This window comes from Thunnus maccoyii, chromosome 6 (assembly GCF_910596095.1).
Source record: "Thunnus maccoyii chromosome 6, fThuMac1.1, whole genome shotgun sequence".
Lineage (NCBI taxonomy): Eukaryota > Metazoa > Chordata > Actinopteri > Scombriformes > Scombridae > Thunnus > Thunnus maccoyii.
Genome location: NC_056538.1, coordinates 23,241,210 through 23,269,086, shown reverse-complemented (window position 1 = coordinate 23,269,086; position 27,877 = coordinate 23,241,210). Strand labels below are relative to the sequence as shown.

At 40.4% G+C, this 27,877-nt stretch overlaps 1 protein-coding gene across 1 annotated transcript in view; it reads left to right on the top strand.

The window, feature by feature from the left end:
• dph1 (diphthamide biosynthesis 1) overlaps positions 1-19,436 on the top strand; it is a 61,490-nt gene extending 42,054 nt beyond the window's left edge. Inside the window, exons 6-12 of the mRNA XM_042414295.1 lie at positions 2,210-2,331; positions 5,566-5,634; positions 6,326-6,482; positions 9,498-9,598; positions 15,426-15,504; positions 18,099-18,233; positions 18,612-19,436. Coding sequence (XP_042270229.1) covers positions 2,210-2,331; positions 5,566-5,634; positions 6,326-6,482; positions 9,498-9,598; positions 15,426-15,504; positions 18,099-18,233; positions 18,612-18,692 — 744 coding nt within the window. The 3' untranslated portion in view covers positions 18,693-19,436. The remainder of the gene's footprint in view (positions 1-2,209; positions 2,332-5,565; positions 5,635-6,325; positions 6,483-9,497; positions 9,599-15,425; positions 15,505-18,098; positions 18,234-18,611) is intronic.
• The last annotated feature ends 8,441 nt before the right edge of the window (positions 19,437-27,877 follow it).

Sequence of the window (27,877 nt, the reverse complement as noted above, 5' to 3'; positions counted from 1 at the left end):
TTTTTTGTTTTGTCAGATAGAGCTAAAGCGGAGTGACTGTGTATTTTTACCTGAATAATTTTTTTTCCCCCATGTGCTAGTATTTACTATTCTGCCCAAGTATTTGTGTCTGTGCGGTATAGACACAAACATAAATACTTCTCTGCATTTGTACAGAATACTTTTTTGTGTTTCCTGCCGCTTTTATGAACAAACTCACACTCCGCACTTAAGCTTAGTTCAAGTGTGGGTTTTTAGAAATCCGGCAGAAGTTATTTTGGATTTGAAAGGTGGAATGAACTCGGAAGGCCTCTCAGTTCAGCGTCGTGCTCGGCTCTCTTCACTTTATATAAGCAATGGCAGCAGCTATAGTATTGTGCTTTAACACCCTTTTTTTCACCCTCCATTCTATAATGCCTTCTACAGCTTTCATTTGCTATGTTGAACCAACACCACTCTAGGACTTCACTAATGTAACCACCACTATTTTTAAACCACACTCTGCCCGTGTGGGTCATATTTTATGTTGGGGAGTTTGAGTGCATCCATGTGTGCATGTGTGCGCATATGTATCTGTGTTTGTAGTTGTGTACTGTATGCATGTGTGCCTCCATCTCACTCGTGTTACGGTGTGTAGGCTTGTTGAGGTCATACAGTATGGGCGAGAGAAGCCGGTAGTTCACCCTTATTCCCTATAGACCACCTTAAATTAGCTTTTAATCGTTCAATTTATCCTTCCACCTCCTAACACGCTATCTCATTTTTTTCCCCTTTGCTGTAATTGTTTGCTCTCTCATCTTCTCTCTTTGCTTAAATGAATATAGGTGTTTGGAAGAGTTTATTTTTCTTGAGATATTGAAGCACTCTTGTCAGAAAATATTTATTTCCCTTGTGAATGTTGTGTTCATATTGTTTTTATTCACATATTTGTTATTATTTATTGATAGCATAATATACCACATGATAGATAGTTTATTTCTTCGCAGATTCATGAATCCATACATTCAACCACGAGGGGCCGCATTGGGAGTTATACCTCTAGCACGACCCATTCAGAATCACTTTAGGGCCGCATGTTCAGTGTAATCTTGTGTGACCTTTCTCATTCTTTGCATCATTGCTCTCTTTCAATCCTTCATATTTTTTTCCTTCTGCATACATATTCCATATATTCTGCCTCAATTGCACCCATCTGTGTCTTCTGCCCGTGTTGTTGCCTTATCTAACTACAAAGAAAGAAGTCTCTGTCTGTCTGTTCTTCGCTTTTCTCAACAACCGTTCATCTGATCTACTTCACACTTGGCAGGTGTATTGCTGGGGACCCAAGGAAATGCAGTGTTGAGTGTGAAGTTGTTTGGATGAGAAACGTTAAAGATATCATTAAAAGAGAACATTTAGCGGCCGCAAATACCAGCGTAAATACCGGTACTGCATTCGTTCACTAGCGTAACTTGACCTCTCCGATATGGCGGCTGCACAGACGCATAGCTGCAACATACAGCAGCCAAACAAGTGTTGTTTTTGTATCTATACAGAATCAGCAACATCATAATGTTTTACATGGTATAATACTCTTAGTTTCATGTATTCAGACATGAACTCGCTACAAAAACTCAATAACATACCTGAACTCTGTGTACATGCTTCAACTTCACACTTGGCAGATGTATTGCTGAGGATCCAAGGAAGTGCAGAGTTGAATGTGAAGTTGTTTGGATGATGAGCCTCTTCTGGACTGGCATGTTTTGGGGAGGCACTGCATTAGTCCCCCCATTAAGGGATTTTTTCTAATTATCATTTTATTTGTGGTTCTTGGTTATTTGTGCACATATTTAGTGTATACAATTTTCTCACTTTTCTGCATTTCACAGCTCCACTTTGTTTTCTTTGTATTATATTTGATCTGTTTTTTTTTTTCCGCTGTTTCTCATGATTATCTATTCTTTCTCTTACTTCTCCTCTATATGGCTCTTTGCTGGATATGATCTGCTGTTAATTTAACTTATTTTTCCTGGTTTTAATACATGGTCTCTGTATTTCACTCTAAACTTCTAATGATGTGTTCAAGTCATGAATGACATCCAGTTCTGTAGTGAAGTTACTTAAAGACTATCCTTCATATCTCTCTTTCTGGAGAGCCATGTCAAAACAAAGGAAAGGTTTAAGAGTGAGCTGGACACGACCTGTGAATTTCTAACTATCCTTCCTTTTCCCTTCTGCCATGCTGCAGGCTGTGAGCGCAGCCCTCAAGCCAGAGTATGACGTGCTGGTCCCACAGTGTCGACCTCTGTCACCGGGAGAAATTCTGGGCTGTACCTCCCCTCGCTTGGACCGCCATGTCAATGCTATAATGTAAGAAACCTCTCATCTCTTGTCTTCCATCTCACACTTTCAGGATCGGTCCTGTCCTTTCTTCCTGGTAGTTAGCAGAGATATCCAGATAGCCAAAGATATCCAGCCTTGACTCATCCAGTTACTGCACCACCTACCCACACCCCCTGTTAGGTACCATAATTACCCCTTGCCATTGCCATGGCCACCAATGTGACATGAGGAATAATCAGTATGACATCACACCAGTCACATCAGACATTGCTAGCTGTGACAAGTAGCTATGTCTGTGTGCTTCAGATCAGGATTCTATTATATATCCAGCCAGAAACAGCCAGATGCTGATCCAGAACGGCACGACTAAAAATACATTCACACTGTGCAAAGCATTGAATTTTATAAAGCCAGACAGACACAGACACTTTTGACTGTTTCAAACCAACCACAACACATCCAGCTGCTCACCAATTTTCCATGTTTTAAGAAAATGTTTTCACAAAGTATGACTCCTACTGCGGGCACGTTCATGGTGGCAAATGATAAACTGTGCAACATGTGACTTTTTGTTGGTAAATTTGCTTCATCTTTGTGTGATTGCCTGTTTTAAGTTCTTATTTTCCTCTTCATTTCCTCTAAACCAGAAAAAAATGATGAATCCGGTAGGCAGCAGCATGTGTCCTAAAAGGTTGGCTCTTCAGTGTTTTTACATCAACATAGCTGTTCATGTGAGACATTTCTGTGCATGCTTATCCTGCCTGCTCTGCAGGGAGGAGAGTGTTCTGGCGATGTAACAGGTGCAGGCAACAACCTACACCTTTGCAGCCACTTTGCGTGTCTATACATCTCACGCCGCTCTACAGTAGAGAGAATCCTATGCTTTGTGGTGCACAGTGAGATAAGGTAATTCCCCGAGTATAATTATGCCTAGGTGCATCACCCAGTATGTCTGATCTAGCGTTAGTCCATGTGATTAAAATCTCCCGGTGCATTAGATTAAAATGGCTGCACGAGGACGGTGTTATGACCAACGAATCGAAAGCCGCAACATAAGGAGGGACAAGATACCGGGTTAGATGCAAAAGAATACATTTATTAAAAAGAAAAAAAGGATAAAGTAAGAGAACAAACGAAAAACTGGGTGTTGTGTCAGGGAATTGAGAGAGAGTGTAGGCAGAGGAAGAAGCCACCTATATAGACCCAGCCCACATCATCACACATGTGCCCTCAGTCAGTCATCAGTGAGCTGCACCTAGAACACAAAGACATAAAACAGACACACACACACACACAAGCAAAACAGTAACAGGACACAGAATGACACATAACAGACATCCTTTGCTGTATGCATAAGCCAAGCCCTATGGGAGACAAAAGCGGAGTGTGTGTGTGTGTGTGTGTGTGTGTGTGTGTGTGTTTATATTCTCGTACGAGTGAAAAAAAGTGGAAGGTTTAGGGTGTGTTCTCTATTTTCCACTGTCTCACAGTTTCTCACTCTCTCTGTCATCACACACGTACATGCAATACACCTGTACAACATGCAGAAGTGGCGAGGACTTCAACCCACGTGAAGTGGGCCGTATCCCTCCCATCCTCCCTGTCACTGGTGTAGCACAAGGCTCATTCCTCCACAGTGTACAATTGTAATCATAAACCTAAATTGAGGAAATGTTTTTATTATGCATTGTTTTGTTCCAGAGACTCAAAAATTGACAGCCTTACCCAAACTTTAATTTCAGAATATATAGTTTATTAACAAGCTTCTCTTTACGAATTATCATAAAGGCTTTGATACAATTTTTTGTTCTTCATCTCTTAGAAAGACAGCACAGAACAGAAGCTTTCCTTAAAAAATGTATGATTTTATTCATCTTCATACCTGCAATAGTGTAATACATTTAAATTCATACTTAATATTGGGTGATCTTAGATTAATTAGTAATGACTCACTGCTCCAAAAAATGTTATATGCACAAATTTGAATTACATTTTACCTCAGCTTTGAACTACTTGAACATTATGAAGAATGGGCAGTGGTGTATTAGTCTTTGAGGCCAGATTTGTCTTTAGAAAAGCTTTAGAAAAGACCTGTTCTGTCTCATTTCTCAAATGAAGAAAAATATTTTTTAAAGCTGTAAAGTGCATTGAAAAGAGCCACTGTATAAGAAACGATGAGTCGACCATTTCTACCTGGTGCCTCTGTTCTCACTCTCGCTCACGAGAACAATATGAAGATGTGAATGTGAAGATACAGCGTTGCATAACGCGAAGATGCACAACATTTACCATTATAGCGAGAGCACTTTTACTAAGAACAATGGAATGTGGATGGAAGGACTGTGATCATATGGAGAGTGAGTCGAGCACACCAGCCTCTTAAAGCTACAGAGAGCTGAGGACAACTTTGGCTGAAGTGCAGCAGGCTTATTGTTGGGAACATAATTATATGAGGACCTTGGATGTTGCTAAGCAAAGAGAAGCAGTGCAACAGAGGCTCTGCTTGAATTAATTTTGCTTTCAATGTTATTTGTGATGCACACACGCACAGAGAGACATTTGTGTGTGCTTTTACACAAACACACACTCTTACAAATGAAGTCTTGGCTAGACACGTCTCCAGGTAGCCTATATGGCAAGCCACCCACAGCCTGTTCCAAGCAGCTCTAAATACTGACCAATTAGTGGGTTTAATTGAATGTCCTGTCTCAGGAGGGCCACTTAGACTGTGCATGAAGGGGTACAGGGGTACCGCCCTGAGCCCTCTCACACTAACAGCAGGACTTCTCTCAGCCCGACCCTGAGAAAGGGGGTTGAGTTAGAGAGTTCTGCCTGAGCTTGTCTTTTCAGGCACCTACATGCCTCCATGTACTTATGGTTTGTGAACTCTGCCTCCGCTCGGGGTCCGGTGAATCCCCAGCAACAGACCCTGGGTTAATTGGAAGGGCTTGCATTCTCTGTAAACAGCATGCTGCAATCGTTGGGGTCATGTACCAGACAGCAGAGATGGGCAGACCCTCCACCCCAGCCTCAGGCCTTCTGCCTGGTAACACTTTGATCTGATGTTAAAAGGCTGCATAGAGATTTAAAAAGAGAACGAGAGAGAAAGCCGGCGGAGTCAATAGGAGAATAATAGAAATGCTATTTATTGTGGTTTCACATTGAGTATGATCGTCTAGAGGGAGTTTCCTTTGCACAAATTATTTTTCTTTATTTCTTCTCTTTACCGCTAACTGTGAATTGATTGGTGTTTTTCTTTAGTTATCTGGGAGATGGAAGATTTCACCTGGAGTCAATTATGATCGCAAACCCAGACATCCCTGCCTACAGGTATTGTAAATGAAACCAACTGTTATCAAATGTTTTCTCTCCTCTCTGTAATTTATGTACAGAAATCATCTATAAAATGTTTATTGTAGTCAATCAGTGTTAAAGCTCTTATGTTATTCACAGAAGTTAAAATGTATGTAAAAGTTGGGAAACTAAGGAGAAAAGAAAGCAATATATATGTGTGTGTGTACATATGTTAAATACATGATTGAATAACTCAGAAGAATGTTTTCTGCATAGAAAATATATTTTATAATGCTACTCAATGCTTTTCAAATTAAAGAATCCCTTGCAGTTATGATCACTCGCCTCATTGCGGTGTCATGATAACATTTTGTGAGGATAAAGTTCTGTTTTGATGAAGTGTTTGTATGCAAAGTGAAATTGTGTTGTTATAGACATATGCACTGCCGCGCAGATCACAGGTCTCTCTCATAAACAAGATTCTAATCTCAAGTGAAGCCCTTGTACCGATGAAAAGGAGATTAGATGCTCAGAAATACCTCCATTTTCCCTAAGATACACTAACTCCTGTCATACTTGATGGCTTTTCATGATTGGATTTTTTTCATCTTTTCTTGCATTTCTGTCCTCAAGATAAATACCTGAACAATAGATGGTAATGTGTGTAATATGGTTTGTCTGGTTACGTTTGTTTATACATTAAATCCATGCTGTATGCTGTTTGTAGATATGACCCCTACAGTAAGGTGTTCTCCAGGGAGCACTATGACCACGAGGCCATGCGTTCCTTAAGGCTTCAGGCTATTGACAAGGCTCGTTCGGCCCAGAGATGGGGCCTCATCATGGGCACGCTGGGTCGGCAGGGCAGCCCCAAAGTCCTGGAGGTGAGAGTCTGCATCATTATTTCAACAGTCACAGTGGCCTCATGTTCTGAAGCCACTTGTGCAATGGTTTGTAATATTTTTCAGTGCAAGTTTCTCTGACAAGTGGTTTGGTGACATGAAGTACTAATAGGACAAGCAGTCTTCACACTGAGAGCTTGTTAGTTCACATTTAGGATGATGCAGTCAAACAGCCATAGAAAACCCTATCCTGAAGCCCACTGCTGGCTTCAAAGTTGGTTGTATGTGTTATTGGTAGGGATGTAAATTTTAAGCACTTTCTTTTATCGATTGTCAACAACTTAAATTATGAATAATGAATAAATATTTAAAAGCTTAAAAAGTATTGTAATCCATGTTTGTCCACAATCAAAGAGTTTTTTAAAACATAACATAGCCCCATTAAATTAAGAACTTGAATCACAAATGAAGTAAATCTGTAAATTAAAAAAAATTAATGAAAACAAATTATTTTAAATCAGATAACCATTCAGTGCAATTAAAATAAATCCTAACCCATTCAAACCGCCCGCACATTGTTATACCAGGGAACACCTTTGATCTTGTCATATTGAAACCATTCTTGGCGTGTCCGCATCATTGGCTCTGATCAAGATTGCTCTCAGGACAAACAACTCATCTCAACTGTATCAACATTCGCTTTAAGTTCAGCCACTGAAAAGAGTAGCTTAGATAGAACTGATGTCCTGGGAATTCACAAATCCTATGTATCTGCACACACACACACATACTGGTCCATTAGGTTCAGACCCATAAGTGAGAAACTGAAAGTCTTTGCAAGTACGAGCTATTATGCATTAGCATGCACACAAGTCTGTCTGGGGGTACTAATCGATCGACTAAGAAGCCCTCTCGGTCACTCTTAACCCACAGCTGCTCCTCCTGCTGCTTTCCCCTCCACTGCATGTTCCATATTATTATCTTTATTCTCTGTCTTTTGTTTGAAATGTCCACGTTTTGTTTTTGCTGTACAGTTGTGTGATTGACTTTGTTTAGTGGTATTGCCTTCCTCACATCATCATATCTGAATTAGTATAAGTGTTCGAAGTATGGTAGCATACACATACCTCCACTTGAATGCTAGAGTTTAAAAACATCACACCCACGTTTCATCACTCTGTATACATTCTCAGGCATATTTTGGTGTACTTCTACTGTTGATAAGTATACATACTTGACTGATGACATTAGCATTGATGTAAAAAATGTCACCCAGTGAGGGAAAAGTTTCACTTTAGGGCGCCAGGGGAGGATGGATTTTTTTTTTAAAAAGGGATTTGAATAGACCCACCAGCTCTCCCATAGCGATCTGTCAAGATTAAGAAGTGGAGTATCAGATAACCTCTTAAGTAAGGGGTCAGAACTATCTCTGATAAGAGCACAGTCATAGAAATGTCTTGCGATACTCCCAAGGACAGTGGATATCAGCAACACTCATACCTTTATCTCACCAAAAGAACATTTACTGGATTTCTTCACTTGGTTTAGCTGCCTTCTGCATCCCTGAATAACACCTCAGTCCAAATACCAATGCACAAAACTTTAAATGCAGAGTAAGTAAGGGAGCAGAGTTCTTTGCACTGGCTAAACAGTTTCATTTATTGATCTTATATGAGGCCTGGTGTCTGGTCTTGTGCCCAAGTGGCCCAATCTAGCTCCGCCTGAGGGAGTAAAGTGGGATCAGTGTCACCTGAGCCCACTACCCTCCGGTTAGGGGTAGGGGTCTGGTGCATTGTGAATTGTGCAGTAGGAAAAGCTGTGGTTTGCCGTGGTTTGCTGAACTATGCCTATAAAAACTGGCTCTTGGGATATGTAATGCCAGAGTTACTTATTACAGCTGGTTGTGGAACAATGGCTCAGATCATTTGCTTGCCAGGAAGGGTCATGGGAGTGTGTCTGTTCAGTCTGCATTTGTCTTGTGGACTTTAAAAAGGTTTATGATTGTTGCCCTCAAGATATATTGTAAAGTTGTGTTGTGGTTTTACCGTGCCACTGATTCTGTGACAAAATCTCTACAGTAGGTGTGCCCAAGGAGTGGAGAGACACCAGCTCAGTGACCTCAGGATTGCATCTTTGCTTTTTATTGATGATGTAGTTCTGCTGGTTTAATCAGACTGTTACAAACAGTCATTGTTAGTAGTTTAAGTGTGAAGTCTGAGGGTGTGATACTCTGCTGGAAAACACTGGATTCCCCTCTTTTGGGTTAGGAGTGAATTGCTGCCAGAAGTGAAGGAGTATAAGTGTTGTCTTTGGTCTTGTCCGTGAGTGAGTGTATGATGTAGTGTGAGATTGACACGTGGGTTGGAGCAGCATAAACAAGTCTTTTGCTGGACATTCCTCTCCTACAGTTTTGAGCTCTGGGTGGAGACTCAAAGAAAAGGATCATGGCTACAAACACGTGAACTGAGTTTTCTTCACTGTTTGTCTGGGCAGATAGTGACAGGTTGAGGAGATTGGACATCTGCCAGCAGGAAGAGTAGAACAGCTGCTCTTTTGTTTTGAAAAGAGCCAGATGAGATGGTTTGGGTACCTAATCAAGACACGTCCCCGTGGAGGTGCTCTGGGCAGAGCCAACAGGAAGGACACCCAGAGGAAGACCCAGAATATGCTGGAGGGATTTCACGTCCCATTTGGCCCGAGATAGCTAGATGGAGCTGGAGGACATCGCTGGGAAGAAGGATGTGTCAGCTATCTTGCTTAACTTGCTGTCAGACGATGCAGAATTGGATAAGCAGCAGAAAATGGATGGATGGATCGATGAGGCTTCAGAAACTGAGAGCTGGATAAAACTGTCTTCCTGTTGAAATTGTTAACAGTAGCACAAACTTCTGGACGACCTTAAATTGTATGTGTGGGTGGAAGTCATCGGTTGTCAGATTTGTAACTTATCCTTTGTTATGGTGTAGTATAGTAGAGTTTCACAGCCCAAGAGAGAATTGTGTTTGATGTTTGGATTGCAAACCTCAGTCTCTTTATTTTACTCCCTTCTCTTTGTAGCACCTGGAGTCAAGGCTGCAGTCACTGGGCAAGTCCTTAACTCGAGTGCTCCTGTCTGAGATTTTCCCCAGCAAGCTGGATCTGATGCCAGATGTAGATGCGTGAGTATTAAGATATACACACACATACACTAATGTGCACCCAAAGTGGGACACATGCTTTTCATGAATCATAATTGCTACTCCGCAGCAGATAAAGTGGCAACTATGGCCACATATTCTTCTAGCCTTGCAGGAGCCAGCTCGAATTTTGAAAGCTATGTCTTTATTAAAAATCATCAGTGTAGAAAATATTTATTGAGAATAATTTGAGAGCCAGCAGATGAGAGCCAGTCAATGAGCGAAAAATTGATGAGTGGTTTATAAGATGATGACAATTTGAGGCGACTTTGAATTAAGCATCTTATTCACTTTGTGGCTGTATCTGGTTCGCAGTGCCATTTTGGTCTTTTCCCCCTGACAACACCCCTGATGCTTTTAAGCCATACCACACCGCATGAAGACTGCAACATTTAAGTTGTGATTAATTTCATTGTCTTCCACTCATCACCAAAGACTTTTCTCCTTTGGCTCTAGTTTTCTTAATCACTGCTGTGTCTCTTTGTCATGAACAATGTGTTATTTATCTTTCACATCATGGAACCTGGTAAAACTATTATGATCAGCAAATAGACACCTAAAAGTTGCAATCAACAACATTTGAAATGTATTCTGTAAGCATTGTTGCACACATAATTGAGGAGTCAGCATCATTTCCAAGTGCACACCATAACAAGAGCTGACAAAGGCTAGTTTGTAGCGTATACAGTAGCTTCATAAATATAATTGGCATTCATGTCTTGGTGAGATTCCATAGTTTTGCCATCATAGCAAAAAGAAATAGTCAAGTGTAACCAACTTCGATGCTTGAGACAATTTCCACAGCTTCGAGACATGAGGCATGGAAATAGGAAATTAATATATGAATAATCTATTTAAGTGTTAACTTTTCTCTCTTTTACTTCCGCATTAAGGTTGGAGTACGATCAAAACTAGAAAAATAAATTACCCTTGCCCTTGCTCAGGATGGTTTTTTATATTTTACCTTTAGGTATTTTAGCTTTAGTTTAATTCTAATCATTTTATTATGAGTCTAAAAATATTTTTTCTTACCTGAACCTAAGGAAACCGTGAACACATTAGACAAAATAAATTATTTGATTAGTGCAACGTTATTGATACACACATGGATATTGTCATGACTTGTTCCTGATCATCACAGCGGCAGGTGCCGATTCATGCTCTGCCACCGAACACTGTTATCCATCCCGGCAGCGCTCATTAATGTCTTCAAAAAATCAAGTTTCTTCAATGAAATATCAAGTGCTCAGGCTTCAGAGTGCACTTTCTCCCGTCTTATCTGACTTCCAACCAGAAGAACTGAGGTGAAGATTGACAAGGGGTTAGTGAGACACTGGTGTGCAACAGTCCCAATCACACTCGCACAGGCACTCACACAGTCACACACACACACACAACACTTCTCACACTCCCTCAGATTGGCCTCTCACTGTGGAGTAATGAGAGGTGTGATGTGTGAGGGAGGAGTGGGTGAGAGGACAGAAGGTCTGAGAGAGATTGAGAGTGAGTTGGAGAGAGAGAGATAGAGAGATGCAGAGGTAGTTGAGGGGGCTGTGTTGCAAAGCGAGCGATCACGGTAAAAGCAATATTTTTCTTTGTTTTTGGCTCTCCTCTTCCAAGTGACGTATGAGTGCAACTCCAAAATTATGTAAGTCAGGCACGATTCACCCGACCAAAACAAACCCTCATTACAGAAGAAAGGCTTTTCAACAAGGTCTATTTCAGTAGCATTTATGGTGTGGATGTCAGGAAAAGGAAAGTGTTTGAATACAAAATTAAGGCCCACATGTATGTACTTTTATACTCAGATTACTATAGGTGCATCTAGCTGCAAAAAGTCCATATAATGAAAAGTGTTTCTAATATTATATATAACACCTTTCAGTACAATCCATTGCAATTCAACAATGCCACAAATTATAGCCTCCAAAAACGCCAGTAAGTTGAATCAACACATCTCTGAAACGGTTTCAATAAAAACTTCAATAAAAACATTTATAACCTTCATTAACTTAGGACTTATTGCAGGGCTGTTTTATACTGCATTTGTTTTAGCATTATGTACCCAATTAACTAGTAAGTGAGTATAAACATCAAAATGCAATGCAATAATTTTGTCTTTGTACTATTTAGGACTTGGGCTGGGTATCGTTCTGAAAAAAAATCAATACTAGTGTTGACTCAATACCTTAGTTTCTGTACTGATCCTAAAACAAAACTTTTTTCGATATCTTACTTAAGGGGATATGTTTTTGTACAAAATACTTTTTTTTCATTTCACAAAAGAAGCCAAATATTCTTCATACAAGAGTGGTGCTTAAATAAAATAGTGTAATCAGAAACTGTCTTATCAAAGAATAAAAATTCAGTACCAGCTCTCGGTGCTTGTCAGATTTCGGTCGATGCCAAAAAAGTATTAAAGTTCAATTTCCAGCTCAATTGGAGACCTTTGCATTTATTTATTTTTTATAACGGTCCCTTTGTCCTTGTTAAAAACGGTTGTTTTTTGTATTCCTTAATGAATCTAGGTTAGAAATGAAATACGAAAATTGAAGGTTCACTTTGGAAGATAAGACCTGTTGACAGCTTTATTCGTTTGTTCAGACTGAGATTGGACAGCAGCGGGGGGGGGTCTCATCTGCAATTATTTTGGGCTTTCTGATAAGCTCCACTTGTAATTTTGTATATTTATCACCCATTTTACTTTTCCTCTGTTTACTTTAATTTTTTCCCCTTGCTGCTCCAAATAGTTAATCAGCACAGGCATCCTACATGAGACTACAATAGACTTTACAAACCATCAGGTGTTTCATGCTGCGTTGAATCCACATGTGTTGAGGGAGGGATGGAAGCAAAGAGAGATAGATTGAGAGATAGCCAGTGGGGTGGAGGAGGACACATTAGTGCTCAACACTAGCCGACACGTCACACTGTACAGAGCCCACCCCTGGGCTTTTTCTGTCATTAGACACACACACTCACTCATATAAAGAAAGAGACACCATTAGCATATGCTCTTAAGTGTGTAATTAGGCTGTCCCCAAGCAGGTTTTAAACTATTGTACAGATATCTGCACCACACACACACTTATCTCAACCAGACCGCAAATACCACCCAGTTCATTGCAGCCTTTTATCTTTCTATTTGAATTAAAACTTTTGACACCACCGGAATGAAATTGTTTGTTTTAATCCAATTAAGTTTACCCTTAAAGGTGAACACATTCTGTTCTCCCGCAGCTTTGAAAGGTTAATTGTTTTTGCTTTCGGCGGGTCAAGACTGCGCGTGTAATTGAAGAGAAGCCATGCAGGTGGAGGTTCTCCCAACAGTGTCAGGGTGTAATGGGCCACAGCAAGTAACGCAGCGAGACAAGGGCTGGAGCTCACATTGCATAGTAGCACTAAATGTCATGTGGTCTCAGCTTTATATATCACAGCAACTCCCTCCTCAGTCCTGCATCCTTTTTCTTCTTATCCTAGTCTCTTTGGGTTTAAGGGTTCTTCTTTCTGACGGACTTAAACAGATTACTTGCAGAGGAATTGAAGAGACACATTTCCATCAAACACCTTTTCTCATTCTTTATTTTAGTTAATTTTTTCTTGGCAATAGGTTTGGAAACGAGACTTTACAGATAAGACAAAAGCCTACCTTTTCCCTTTGTCTCTGCATCCCTCCCTCTCCTCTTTCCTCCAGCTCTCTCTCTCTGTTTTACTGCCCCCTGTGATGTGGGATCTCTTCTGTGCCGGGTAGATTGAAGGCCAGATATGGCCTGGAAATGCAATTTTGGCCGCGTTCAGGGGGCAGTACCTGGCATGACACCATGCATTTTACTGAACTGCACCATTCAGTCAGACTCTGTGCTAATGTTAGAAAAATCCCTTCTGGCACCATGCACCAATCAGCTATGCGCTCCTCAGGAGGGGTTCTCTCTCTGCCTTCCCTTTCATGCTTTCTGTCTTACTTTCCTCTCAGACCTTACTCTCAACGGTAGCCCCAAGGATTTAGTGGAAGAGTTGGTATGCTTATTAATTACTCTACCTCTTTTTAACCACTCCTAATGTTCTTTTCAGCCCATACTACACATGTGTACATACATAGACACAGATACAGCATCATTCTATGCGCCCTATACGTTTCTACACACGCACACACTCACGCGCACTGTCAAACTCGCCCTCTGTAATTAGTTTCTTCTTCCTGTGTGTATCAGCTAAGACGATTTTGATACATGTGCAGAGTTTGGCTACGTAAAGGGCTCCGGTTATGAGAAGCAGCTGATGGGCTTAAAGGTCATATTTCAGATTCCACTTCTCCATCTCAACTCAGCAAACTTGGGTCTGAGGAGATTGGTGCTTAGTGCAAATATGTCTGACTCAGCTGGCTCTCAAATTAGGAGGATGAATAAGAATTCAGTCTTTGGGGGGAAACTGTTTTTTTTCTTCTTTTTTTTTTTTTTTTTTTTTTAAAGTGTTATTTGAAAATGAGAAAATGCCATGCGTTTGCCCAGAGGGGGTAGAATATTTCTGTGACAGAAAGCAGAGTGGAGCGAGAGTCAACAGTGCAATCAATTCTGCAGCTGAGAAACTGTGTGGAAGTTTGAAAATGAAGAATAGACAGATGGGGAATTTGACAGTGCGGCGTTGACAAGAAAGTATTCAAGCAATTACAATAAAACTTCTTTTTTTTTTGTCTTTCATGTGTTTTCCACCCATGCCTCTACATTCGCTCGTACACTTACTGCTTAACTCTTAAACAGATGTATTCTTATTGACATTTACCTAGATTCAGCACTATCTCCAGGGTTTTGATATGCACTGCAGCTTAATTCATATTTGTCAATATTTCTGAAGGAGCTCCATCATTAGGATTAGGGACAAGGGAGGGTCCGCTGCCTCAGTGGAGATGGAGCTGTGGATAGCATTGATCTGTGAAAGCTAACCCCAGTAGCCCCGGACGCTTCTCTCCGTCTCCATTTTCCCATTGTTCATTTTTCCCTCCAGTTGTTTACATCCACGCCCTCCTCATCCCTCTCTCATGCATTTTCCAGAGTAAACACTTTTCTCCCTGCCAATCTTCCTTCTCTGTTCTCCTCTTCTGCTCTTGCTTGTGCCTCTTCACCAGCGCCCCCCCCCCCCCCTCCCAACCTCCCCAAAACCCCCCCTGTTTTTGTCTTCATTGCTCTTTCTCCCTATCGCTGTATATCTGTGTCCTCTCTATTTTTCTCACCCCCCCTCCCAATCTCTCTCATACACAGCCCCCCCCCCACCCCCCCCCTTATCCCTCACCCTCCCTCTCTCCACCACCCTGTCTGCCAGCTATGTAGGCTACCTCCGTGGAGACCGGGCTGGTGCGGCTTTTTTATTCACACTCACCTAACCTCTCCCTCTTTTCTTTCACTGCATTTCTTCTCTTTTCACCTCTGCTCACTCCGTTCCCTGTTTTTCTGTTTATGCCTCCTGCAACCACCCCCTTTCTCCCTCCCCCCTCCACCACCACCACCACTACCAACCTCCTTCTTTCACTGGCTGGCTATGCATTCAGACAGTGTAGTGTGGCTGTCTTTAGAGCTGTTGCAAATCAGGACAGATCTCTCCAACAGATGCTGGAGATCAGGTGGAGGGAGGCTCCCCCGCACAACCCATTGCATCACATATCCACATGCAGCATGCAGTCGCAGATGTGCCCTGCCTGTCTAATAGGATCTCAATCTCTCGCCCTCTCTGGCTGTTTGTTTTGCACACGCATTTGCACCCACTCAAGGATGTACATTTTGTGCAAAAAAAAAAACATGTGCCTTTTCTCCCACAGGTGGGTCCAGATCGCTTGTCCACGCCTCTCTATCGATTGGGGCACAGCCTTCTCTAAACCCCTGCTGTCTCCATATGAGGTAAACATGCACCTTATAGTCTCTCAGCAAGATTACCACTGTCACTCACTTACCGGAGGAGGCTGATAATGCATTGCACACACACACAAACACACACATAAACACACACAGACCTTCCAGCAGGTAGTACACCCAACCCCTCGGTAGATGTTATGCTGAAACCTCCATCAAAGTGCACACAGGTAAGGGAACAACAACAATGTTAAGTATAGGAAAGTGTTTGAAAAGGAGGCGAATTTGTATAGAATTCATCAAGGCCCGCTTGTGCCGGAGATGGAATACTCCTCCTCCTCCGCCTCTCCCTTTTCTCCTGCCATAAAGAGCCACACAGATCAGCATCAACAGCGGACTAGCACCCCCTACTGGCTACAGGACCACACAGTTCCCCCCCACCCACCCACCCCCATCCCCTCCCCTCTTTCCTCCTCCCACCCATGCAGCTGTCTTGTTTGTCTAAATGGAGGGAGATAGATCGGTCAGCAACCCATAAAGATCCATTTCAAAGCGAGTGTTTGTTTGTGTGCCGCTGCAGCTGGTGTAGTGAGCCTGAAAAAAAAAGAAAAAAAAAAAAAAAAGAACAAACCTAAAAACAGGCTTGCTCTGTGATGGGTTTGGCAGTTATGTGCTATTATTCGACTTGGCTGGTTTGCATCTGATGTCACCTATTAGTTAACTCAGTGATTTTTCCCTCAAAGACGTGCTGCTGATTTGAATCCTTGTGAAATGGCTGCGAGGGGGAATTGCTGTCTTGAATATTGGATTGTGATTTGAAATGGTTGCTGTTTTTCCTCTGACTACACGTTTTTTTGCATGCCGTTTGTGCTGCACATACAGTACACTTCACAATGAGGCCATTAAGAATGATGACCGCACACACCTTCGAAGTGATGACGACTTTTTATTGTTTTTGACTGAGGTCTATACAGTAACGGTGCATGTGAAGTCGCCCCACTGTAATGAGGAAAGTGGCAATCTGTTTTCTTAAGCCCTTTGTATTAGAGCTGGCTTTGCTCTCCCCCCGGTAGCTATTTGGGAACAATGTCTGTGCATTTAAATAATTTGCAGCTGCACTGGTGTCTATACGTGCGCTCGTGTGCTTTTGTGATAAGTCTTAATTCAGCGCCATCTCATACCTGTGAGTGTTATATGTCTCGGGTGCGCTGTGCTTTTCACTATGGCATTTATAATGAAGATGAAGAGGAGCGAGATGGGAGGGTGGAGTGAGCAAGGAGGAGAGTGGTGGGGGGGTGGGAGGGGGGCAGCATTTATTTTCAGTGCGTCTCATGTTATATTTATAGTCAATAAGACACACTTGGCTCTCCTGTCAGAGCAGGGATTAGCAAGAGAAGCTAGCTTCCATAGAGAGAGGCAGTTGGTGTGAGAGGAGGAGAGCAACGGGTAGCAGCTAGAGGAACGAGAGGAGGAGGAGGAATAAGGGCAGAGAAAAGGAGAAAACGAAGAAGACTCTAGCGGGAGGATCTTTGGGGGGAAGGAGAGGCAAAAAAATAAGATGGTGAAGAATTCCAGTATTCAGTTTGTTTGTCCAGGAGGAATTCAGTTGACCCACATATTGTTTTTTTTTAGAAAGCTGGATGTGACTGAAGAAAGTTATTATTTTGCATGTTTTTTTATTTATTATATTTTTTTGAATAAATGCAAAACATACGTGTTTTACAGCACATAAGCATCGATACAAATTGCGCAGCACAGTATTTGTGACAAACCTATAAGTAATACAAATAAACTACATTTGCTTCATTTCCAGTATTTGTTTGCCTCAAGAAAATCCATATCTCAACCTCTACTGCTGTTTTCCTTTAATGTGTCTTGTTTATGTAAAGGCATGAAAAATCACTTTAAGGGGAGGGTTGTGTTTGTGTTTCTATTTTGGTTTGTTTAGAGATACAGCGGGTATGTAAGAGAGCACTCCCTTGTCAGCGTTGTTACACACCATGTCTCACTAAAAGAGAAAATTCATCACTTTCAAGCTGCTTCTTTCATGTCTTCTTCTGTTTTCTTTAGGGGGGGAGGGGGGTGGTTATGATTTAATATGACTTGCTTTATTGTTATATGTTGTTATACATGTTCTAAATAAGCCCAAATTAGCATGGAAATTGTTTGGAAGATGAATGAATACTTGCATCAATTAATAAATGAGCAATCATTTGTTCTTTCATTCAGACCGTTTGTTTATTCATCTGTTCAGTCATTCAAGTGCTCTTTCCTTCATTCACAATCAATATTCACAGGCACTTCTCTTCCATATGGAGCAGTCTGCACTTATGTCACAGTACTGTCATGCCAGTGCTGTTGCTCTCCTCTAACAGCTGTTGTGTCATGCAGTGCAGCTGCATAGGGATAACATGACAACTCTGCCTGTTATCCAAGCTTAATATTATGACACCTGTCTTGTCTATATAGTCAGTCTGTTGCATCTTCCCATCCCTCTGTTGTTCCCCACAGTGCGTTTTGCCCCAAAAACTGCGAATACAGTCCTACTTTAGATAACAGGGCACTGATATCGCACTTTAAGCTGTTTTTCTTCTTTGTTTTTATGTTACTTGTGATTAACTGTCTTATTATGTATCTCTCAGGCAGCTGTGGCTCTGCAGGAGATTGGTTGGAAGGAAGTCTACCCCATGGACTTCTACTCCAATCAGAGCCTGGGGCCATGGGCGCCCAACCACCCTGACAACCAACCTGTGAGGCCTTCTCGCAGACAGACCCAGGTGAGCAGGCAGGGCTGGGAGATAAAAAGAATGAATGACAGAGGGGAGGGGAAGCTTGTAAAGAGTGAAACCACACAGTGATTAGCATGTGTTTGATGGCTTTTATCAGTATGTCACCATACTGACACCCAGTGGCACAATGACAACAAGACATGTATTTTGACATCTCACTCTCAAGGCGTGGTTGTGACCTTGACCTTGATGTGCATCACAAATATTCTCATTTATTAAAAAAAAATAAAAAGAAGACAATTAGATATCCTATTGTTGTTTTTAATAAACCTTACAGTAGCCATATTGCACCATATTACCACTAATCTATCTAAAGTATACTGTGACTGTTCCAAGAGTTAACTCTATCCCACTGCCTGCCTGCAGAAGCAAACCTCGGAGCCAGCCCTCCCTGCCAAGCAGTGTGGGCAGAGCCAGTGCGCCCCCTGTGGCTGCAAAGGGGAATGACACACCACGGCCGGTGCTGTCTTTGACTCGTCCCTGTGCCTGCCAGTGCCTCTGTTAACGGCTGGAAGGAGGTCAGACCAGAGAAGGAGAGTGGGTATTTGTCCAGACAGACAGTCTATCAGCGAGTAAAGCCAGAAGAGCCCACAGCCCCTTTGGAAATAGATTACCAGCAATAAATAATCCCTCGTTTTACAACACAGCAGATAAAACCAAATTCATCGCTCTCGTTCACATTTTCTGCGTGTATTCTGAGTTCCGAATATATGCAACAGAAAGAACGGCTCATATGTTAGAGCTCATGCATGTTCATGTGAGTCAGATTTCAATGAAGGAACTGCTAAGAAAGGAATTCTTCCTGCACGGAGGACATGTGTGGGTCCTACTCTAAAGCAGGCATGGCCTTTGTAATTGTTAGAGAGAAACAGCACGAGATGACCTTGAGCACATTGTATGGAATTAAAATGTCTGTTAATGTGGGTGGCTTTAGTCAAACCCAATCCACTTGTCCTTGGACAAAACACTGTATGCTGTCGGACACTTCAAATGAGTTTCCTTTCATACTGTGTTCCAGAGACAGTCCCCTGTGGAAATCAAGTGTATTGTATGAAGCACTTTATTTGATGTACAGTATGAGTATTATACTTAAATGCAGATAGTAAAAAAATGCGATGTCATGACATAACCTTGTTTCTCTCACACTTTTCTAGTCAAATTATGAGAAAATAAATCTGAAATGAAACCTTTCCTCTTTGTTTGAGTGTTTTTGATAAATGCAAAAAAAAAAAAAATATGCAGCACCACGCTGAAGCGATGAGATGTTTTTAAGGCTGAGGGGTATGAGTTCCTAGATGCGTGCAGTGCTAGTCACGACTGCTCTCCATCCTCATTATTTATTGATAGGGGAGTCTGTCAATAAATAAATAAATAAATAAACACTCTCATTGCTCATAGTTTGGCTCCCACAGCAGAAGCTGATTGACAGCAGCGTGCTGTGGCCTCAGCTGACCCTGAGAACTTACGAACCTTCCCCAGGTTGCAGTACATTGTCTCAGGCATATATGATCTTCTGTGAGTTTTGTTATTTGCCTGGAACTCAGATCCTCCCTCTACTTTGCACCATCGTATCTCCTTGGCAACAGGGGCCAGCGTGATGCAGCCGGTCCCGCCACATGTCCGTCTTCTCATGATGTGTCTCACGTGTCCCACTAGTGGTTGTTATATTAAAGAGCTCAGTACTTGCTACAGTACAGTGTCAAGAATAAATTACTGGCCGGCAGAGCTCTCTCTCTCAGCTGATGTTTATTTTTTGGAGCACTGTATCAGGGGAGAAGTTTAATAAATCCTCTTCTCATCTTAAAGTATGCTGTTTTTTAATCTCTCAGCCTAAAGATTTGTTTTGCTTTAAATATTAATTACCGGTTTGAACATCAGTAAATGTGGATGTTTTTTAAAAGATGTCCTAGCTTGGCAAGACAAACCTTTTGTGTTACATAGTTTAAATTTTAACCATTATGGACACAACAGATGGAACTAATGGATATTTGAATATCATAATTGAAGTCAAAGGGAACCCTTATTACATGGCCGTTATAGGTCTGGAATGCATACCACAATCAAAACTCATGATATTCCTGTCAGTATGTCTGATGTATTAAATTTACCAACAAGAATTCCAATTGAAATTATTATCACTGATGTTTGTGGACTTTCAGTTGGACAAGTCATTCATAGTTTATTTTATAGTAGTTATGATCAGGTTGAATATAACAATTTTTGTAAATGTATTCTGAACAATGTAGTATAATTCTTATTCTCACTTGTTTTTATTCTTTATTGTTGTTTATTTCGATCCCAATTAGTTGTTATCTTGGCAACCACGACTCTTCCATAGATACATGTTGAAAAGTCTATAGCGTAAGATTACAGTATATACCATAATCACCAAATGTTTATACTTAAACTACATACAGTATATAATTATGTCATTAATCAATGACCTTTAAAACAATATCCCCATGAATCCCAGCCTGATAAAATGACACCAAAACTAAATATGTGACATACAAAATAATAAATACAATAACTGACTGGTAAAAAGGAAAATGAAAATATATATATTCCAATTCATTTGAACATCTGTACTTCAAACAATACTTATTTTGCCATTTTTTGCAACCATTTCTTCAAGAATAACCTCTGGAAGATATGCAAACCTCTGGTTGGTTTTTAAAACAACTTTTACAATATTCTTGATATATTAAGTATTACAGAGTATCCCAGTGAGACCTGGTTCTGCACACTTTTTATTGCATAGTCTAGACACCACCTTGCCTTTGTTAAATATGATGCAGTGTTTGTTCCTATTATAATAATAAAACAATTAAGTCATTTACATAAGAATAATTCTTCCAGATAGAGGACAAAGTAAAGCTACTGTTGAAACTGGGGAGGAAAAAATCTGTCTAGTTAGCCCAGTTTGTTTCAAATTGAGAGTTTCACCCAACCCTCCTAAACTTTAAGTGAATTTTTGAAGTACTCGCATGGAACTATTTCAAAGCGTACTGTGGGTACTTGATTTGGCTCATGGAAGCAAACTAATAGGGGAGTCAGACCTGAAAGTTAATGAGGCTCTGATCCACAGATCTGTTTTAACTCTGCCAGCCGCAGACAGACGGCTGTGTGAGTCATGTAAACCCCAGTCAGTCTGTCTTCTTCTTTCAGCTTCATTACCAGCTACACCTACAGCTGATTGACCACTAGGTGGCACTGTTTGCACAGCTTATTTGCAGTCCTGTAAGGAGTTCAAAGTCACACACTTCTCACTGTGGAGAGCCTGGGCATTAGAGCGAGTGTGCTTGGCAGAGTGCGAGTACCCGGTGTACTTTTGTAACTTGTGTGAGCAATTGTTTCCAGATGTGCTGAAAATTTGACTCCACGTTCCTTCATCCTCCTTGGCATCCCATCTCTTCCCTTCTCCCCCGCACCCTCCCTGCTCTGAATATTTGCCATCACATTTCCTCTGCCACCAACACCCAATTTCCTGTCCATAGGGTATGGCTGGCCACAGAGAATTTGTGACAGGTTTATGAGTGTTATGATTCTGCAGAGGTGGCAGGTTTGAGCCTGTGCTAAATACAACAGGTGCTCCAGTCACGTAGTGCTCATACTGATATCGATATAACCTCACTGCATGGTCAGCTGGTTGCTATTAGTACCCAGCGCTTGTTTGCATAGCCTACAGCAGTAAGCAGTGATATGACTCAAAAGCCATCAGCTAATGCACCCTCAACAACCACACATCATCAAACATCTAAAAAAAGGTTGATTTAAATAACATATTTTCAGTAAATATGTCATATTTTTTGGCTTTGTCTGGTATCTACGAGCAGGAAAAATGTGTCCGCACCCGTGAAGTATTGAGTTGTTTGTTTCTCTGTCCAGGGAAAGGCTGAGTCACAGCTGAGTCCCCTCCTCTCTTTCACTGTCACTGACCCCATCTGTGCACCTTCCTGCATATTGGGCAACTTTACATTTACCCTCTTCCAAGTAAATGCATTATCTCAAGCTTTTATCATAGTCTACTGTAGCATTAATTTGCTTTCCATATGTTTCCTGTGTTTACTGGACTTTTAAGTCCAAAAAGGAAATCAGGCATGAGTGCACAAGAGAAGTTTTGAGATATCTTTTATGACTCATGGCATTATAACAAAAATAAACATAAGAGGAGGAGATTTGTTTTGCAAGTTTGTTTTTGCTTCTTTTTTTTTTCCCCTCCATCTGTGTAGCTTTGAGGCAGTGTGACTTCAGACAGCCACATGTGACTGGGGCTGTGCAGGGGAAGGAGTGGCAGTTGAGCACATGTATATAAGATCCAAAACCGAGTCAACAGAAGTCTGTATTTCAGTGTCTGCTTCTCTTGTTTTGTATTTCTCTTGTTGTTTTTTCTCTTTTTGTTCCTTCTTCATGTCCCCTGGATTACATTATAAGTTAACAGAAATGACAACAAAAGAAGACTGATTGGGTTTAACTCGCCTGTATTTACATCTGTCAAGACACTCTGTAGGTGGGTGAGAAACTGTTTAGAGGAAAATATGAAGGGAAAAAAAATCAATGCTCAGCTGCATAGGAATGGTGTTTGCAAGATTTCTTTGAGTGCGCTATGGCAAAAATAATGAATGTCTGATGTGACAATGTATGTGCAATTTCAGAAGGGCCTGAGGAGAGCTGCATGATGTCTGTATAAGTCGTTACTGCATGATTTGGATATTTTACTGAATATTTTCTGAAGGGGCATGGTCCATGCAGGTTTCACTGTTACTGTTTACTGTCACGTATATCTTTCTGACAATAAAAGTAGTCTGTTCTTGAGTAAAATGTGATTGGACAGGTGTTTCTGACTAGCTTTTGTACCACTAATCTGCAATATTATATTTGCTGCAACACCTGGCTAGATGGAAGAAAAAAAGAAAAGCAAATGAGACTTTTTAGTACATAAAAGCATTTTTATAAGCTGCAAGTCTCTTAAGAGGAAAATATGACTGAAGAGAGGAAAATTAAGTTTGACAGTGACCAAACAGCCTTTGGTATTACTGTTAAATATGTCTAATTCTAAGTGTTTTTGTTTTTTTTTGATTTAGTAAGGTGAAAGGGGAATACTAATATCGCTGGAAATTAGCAGCTATGTATTTAACAACCCCTTGATCCAGATCCCTGTGGAAATTTGAACAATAAATGATCATGTCTAGAGGCTGCTGACTCTGTGTGTGTGTGGGAGAGAAGAAGCCTGGGCGGCCAAACAGCAATGTGAAGGAAGGTTGCTAGAGGGTTGAATAAGAGTCTTTAGTGGAGAAAAAAAAATAAGTGGTGTAAAGAGATGACTAATTCTGCGTGGGAGGTCAGCCTGTCCCTGATCATCCAGCCAAGAGCCACCCCAGCACAGGGCTGTCACAAAGTCACCTTCCTCCTCAACCCACTCTGTCCTGCCGTGGATCGTCAGTGTTTTCCTCTCATTCTGTCATCTACCTGTTCTTATTAATTATCTTGGTCCTCTCTTACTCAGTTTAATGATACGTAGCTAAGTGGAAAACCTGTCAACTTGAGGGCTTAATGATTCTCATTTATTGCTTGACTTGAAGGTTTTATCGTTGTTTGTTTGTAATGCAATTCATCCTGTGACGGCTGTTAAACTGCAGTCTAAAAATAAAAGTTTCTAAATAGCTAATTCCTTCTAAATTCCAGACATTCATCTTTTGGTCAGCAATTTTAAATGAATGTTTATTAGCTGTAGTGATCTGCTACTTCCTGATATATTAAAGGTGTTATAATAATGGGGGATTTGTAGTTTTATGATGAAGATTTCAAACTCTTATCTATGTATTTGCTGGGAATTCCCCACACATCCAGGCAGCTCAGTCCACTGCCAAATGTCAATTTTGTTCCTGAATACTAACTTTTATGTAATTGTAAATCACGAAGCTATTTGAGAGCAGACTATAGTATGTTAATGAATCAGTATCTAATCATTAGTTGCTGGATATTTGTGACTCTGCATATTGACCCTTTCTGAATGAGTAGATTTAATAATGCTGACTTATATTAGGGATGAGCAGCCAATGACTCATTGTTAAAAAGCTGTTATAACCATGCAGCTGTTAAAAATTAAATTGGTGAAAGCGAGGAGGAAATGTGAGTCATGATGGACTCATAGCTCACCACAATATACCGCACGACAGTTTACCAGCATCTAGTGTGGTGACGTTAGCTCATAAGATGGCATATGATTGTGAATATTAAGTAAAATTTGTTTTGAACATGATTCATTGATTTTAAGCGTCATTCATGAGCTAGTGATGCCTTTCCAAGAAAAACTTCTACTACAGTAGTGATGATTAAAGGTTTTGTGACATTTTGTAACCACCTGCTTCAGAGTTAATCATTTAAAAAAAGTGGTCTGCATCCAGATTCACAGGTAATTATGGACTACTCATTAACATAATGTGTAACAGGCTGTTCTTAAGAAATGTATCAGTACCTACAATACTATTTGTTTGTTATTTGTTATTATTTTATTTCATATATTTACAAGCAGTTATTTTCCCGATCTGTTCCCTAATTTGTAACTTTGCTGTAACTTTGTACTGTATCAAATCTTTTCAACACTAACTCTTGACATTTAAATGTACAGCAATGCATTTACTCTAAAATAAATATTATAATATACATTTAATAACATTAAATGTGTAAATATCTAACAACACCTAATCTGAAGGTGCAGTAAATATAACTCATTACACAGTCACTACATCAACGTTATGCAAAACTATTGTTGTTCTGACAAAAGCCATTACTTTATTACCGGCAGCAGTTAATGTTTTAAATTGTATATATTATCTAAGATTTTCTTCACTTATAAATGAAAATTATCTAATGCCATTATTATTGATGTACTAATCTGTTTTAGATTATTATAATATACCAGTAATTGCTTACTCAAATATGATAATAAATATGATTAATAGTTAATTCTGAGCTCATTAAGTCATCAGTCATTGTTTTCTTGGTACTCGTTAATATTCTTAAAGTGTTGCTGAAGTTTTGGGTCAAATACTGAATGTGATTTTTGTTTTCTTTCTCTTCTCAGGTAGAGGAGACAATCAAGATCACAGAATTTCAGTAAAATGTTCTCTCTTGTATTCTGATGAACTTGCCCACCCACCAACTTCCAATCAAACACTGTTAAAGGGAGTTCCTGTCTTTACTGGGTATGGTCAGTTTGTGTAAATGTCATGGCATAAAAGTTATGATGCATGAAACCTCTGAGGGCAACAGGTTTATACTGTAGGTAGCAAATGATGAACGTTTTCTTTCCCTAGAATACTGGTGTGTCTGAAATGCCAGCTTTTTTTTTTTTTTTTTTTGAGTAAAAATAAAATATGAACTTGCTGAGCCATTTGTCATTTCCATGAACAGCTTGGCTCAAAGGCAACAGCCGTTTACTGTAGATATGGGATTAAGTCTTCAAGACCTCCTCATTTTTACAGGGAATGCTCAGGCTAAACATATTTATTACCTCCAGAATACCATATAATAAGTGGAACACTCACCATTGTGAAACTTCTCCTAAGTATCTGGCCACTTAAAACCATGAAAGAAGCTTTATTTATTGAGTTACATATCATATCTGTTTTTTCACATAAGATTTAGCACTGAATGTGCAGCATGAGGCTTTGTTCGTTTGTTTAACTTTTCTTTTTTAACTCTATGAATTAAAAAAGAAACATAGGCCTCTTTGCTGCATGTTACTTCTTCTCACACTTTTTTTATACCTTTGCATTATACCTTACCTCTTAAGCATTTACCTCTTGTAATTTAATGTATTATAATATTGGAACTTTTTGTTACCATGTTGCCCAAAGATAAATGAATCAGCATCATTATAACCAGCAACTGTGTCAATTTCATGATCTGAGTCTTGGTCTCTGAACAGTAAGAGTTTACATGCTGCTGAAATCGAGTTCAGCATGTAGAATCTTACAGTGCAGAGACAAAGGTGACTCATCGCCCAGATGTTGCCAATTAAACACTCATGGTGAGGTTTTGATTTGTTTAATTTAATTAAATTCTCAAACTAGTAGATCCACATTGACCAGCCTGCTGAAGTGTCCTTGAGCAAGACATTGAATCTTTGCCACGTCCAAGCTCAGTGCCGAGTGACTGACCCTGAGCTTTCACTACATATTTAAAAAAAACATTTCAAATCATCATTATTGACGAAGGTACAAAGTCGTGTGCATGATTAATTCATTTATTGATAGGAAATTATACATTACATGGGTATAATTCAAGCATACAAAACTAACTTTTACAAGAAAATAAAACTGAATGACAGGTAGAGCTACCAAACATTAAAAAATAAGGATTCACAGAGGTTTCCAAATATTCTCTGAGCTCTTTTCCTGACAGGGTTGGATCAGTTTTCATCAAGAGTGGACATGAAGCCTCTGCCTCACACTGCTGTTCTTATAAACCTCCTTCAACGCCCAAGACTTTGATCCACGAGCCAAGAAGTCAGTCTTTCCTCCTCCAGGATATGGCTAAAATATTCCTTCTCAAATGTACAGCAGATACGTGAAGGCTTTTTTAACGATGTTCAAATATTTTGTCCTCTGGATAGCATCTCAGACATGTACAGTTTTACATAAATGACACACTCCAACTGCTGTAAAATGTGCCATTAAATTATTTCTGGGATTTAAAAAAAAACTACCCTGCTGAAATAATTTTATCATTTCTTTAGTCACTTTTCCCCTCTTTGCTCTTTTGCACCACTCTGGTTCAGATGTGTGTTTTGCCCCCTAGCGACCATGGCTGTAGACTGTTACCAGTGGTGCTGTTGCTACAGTAACAATCTAATGCCACGGTCACCATGGAGACAGTGGGAGGAATATGATTGGCTGTGGTAAGCACTGACGTCCTCAGTGGTTTGATGATGTTGGAGATGCAGCCTTCAGTAGTGCTGGGCTCCGAAAAGGAAACTTCATACAGTACAGCAGCATCTTCCCACTCATCTTAACTCTTACAGTCACAGAGATGAATTTTATCATACTTAGAAGAGATTTGCCAGACGTCAGTAGCCATGACTGTAGACTGTTACTGTACTTTGGAGGAGTTTTAGCAGTAAGCAGTCTAGAGCCAAGGTATTGATGCACTGACTGATCGGACAGAGCAGGAGCATAGAATTAAATCTGACTGCAGAGCGTAAGAAAACATACAAGCTGATAACAACATGCAGAAAGAGAGGTGGGAGGTGCAGAGTGAGAGAGACACTGTGACGTTTCCCTTTGATCAACAATTAAATGTCATCTACAATTGCATTACATAAACAAATCAAGGCGTGAAGTGCAAAGGAAAGGGAGGAGTTGTGTGCTCTTTACAGTTTTAGCCAAATTAGATCATATAGTATGACACAGTGCTCACAGTAACACACATCACAGCCCTTCCTGTCAGAGGCCTCAGGCTATATGTGGCCAGACTGGCGCTTATATAGCCCACTTGTTGTGTTTGTAGTATTGATTTCCATGCTGATTATCTATGAGTCAGCCACAGGATATGGACGGACAGGAGCACAGGGTGGATTGGTAGCTTATGCAAGCTCAACTGAGTAACTCTGGAACTGACGTCAGCAG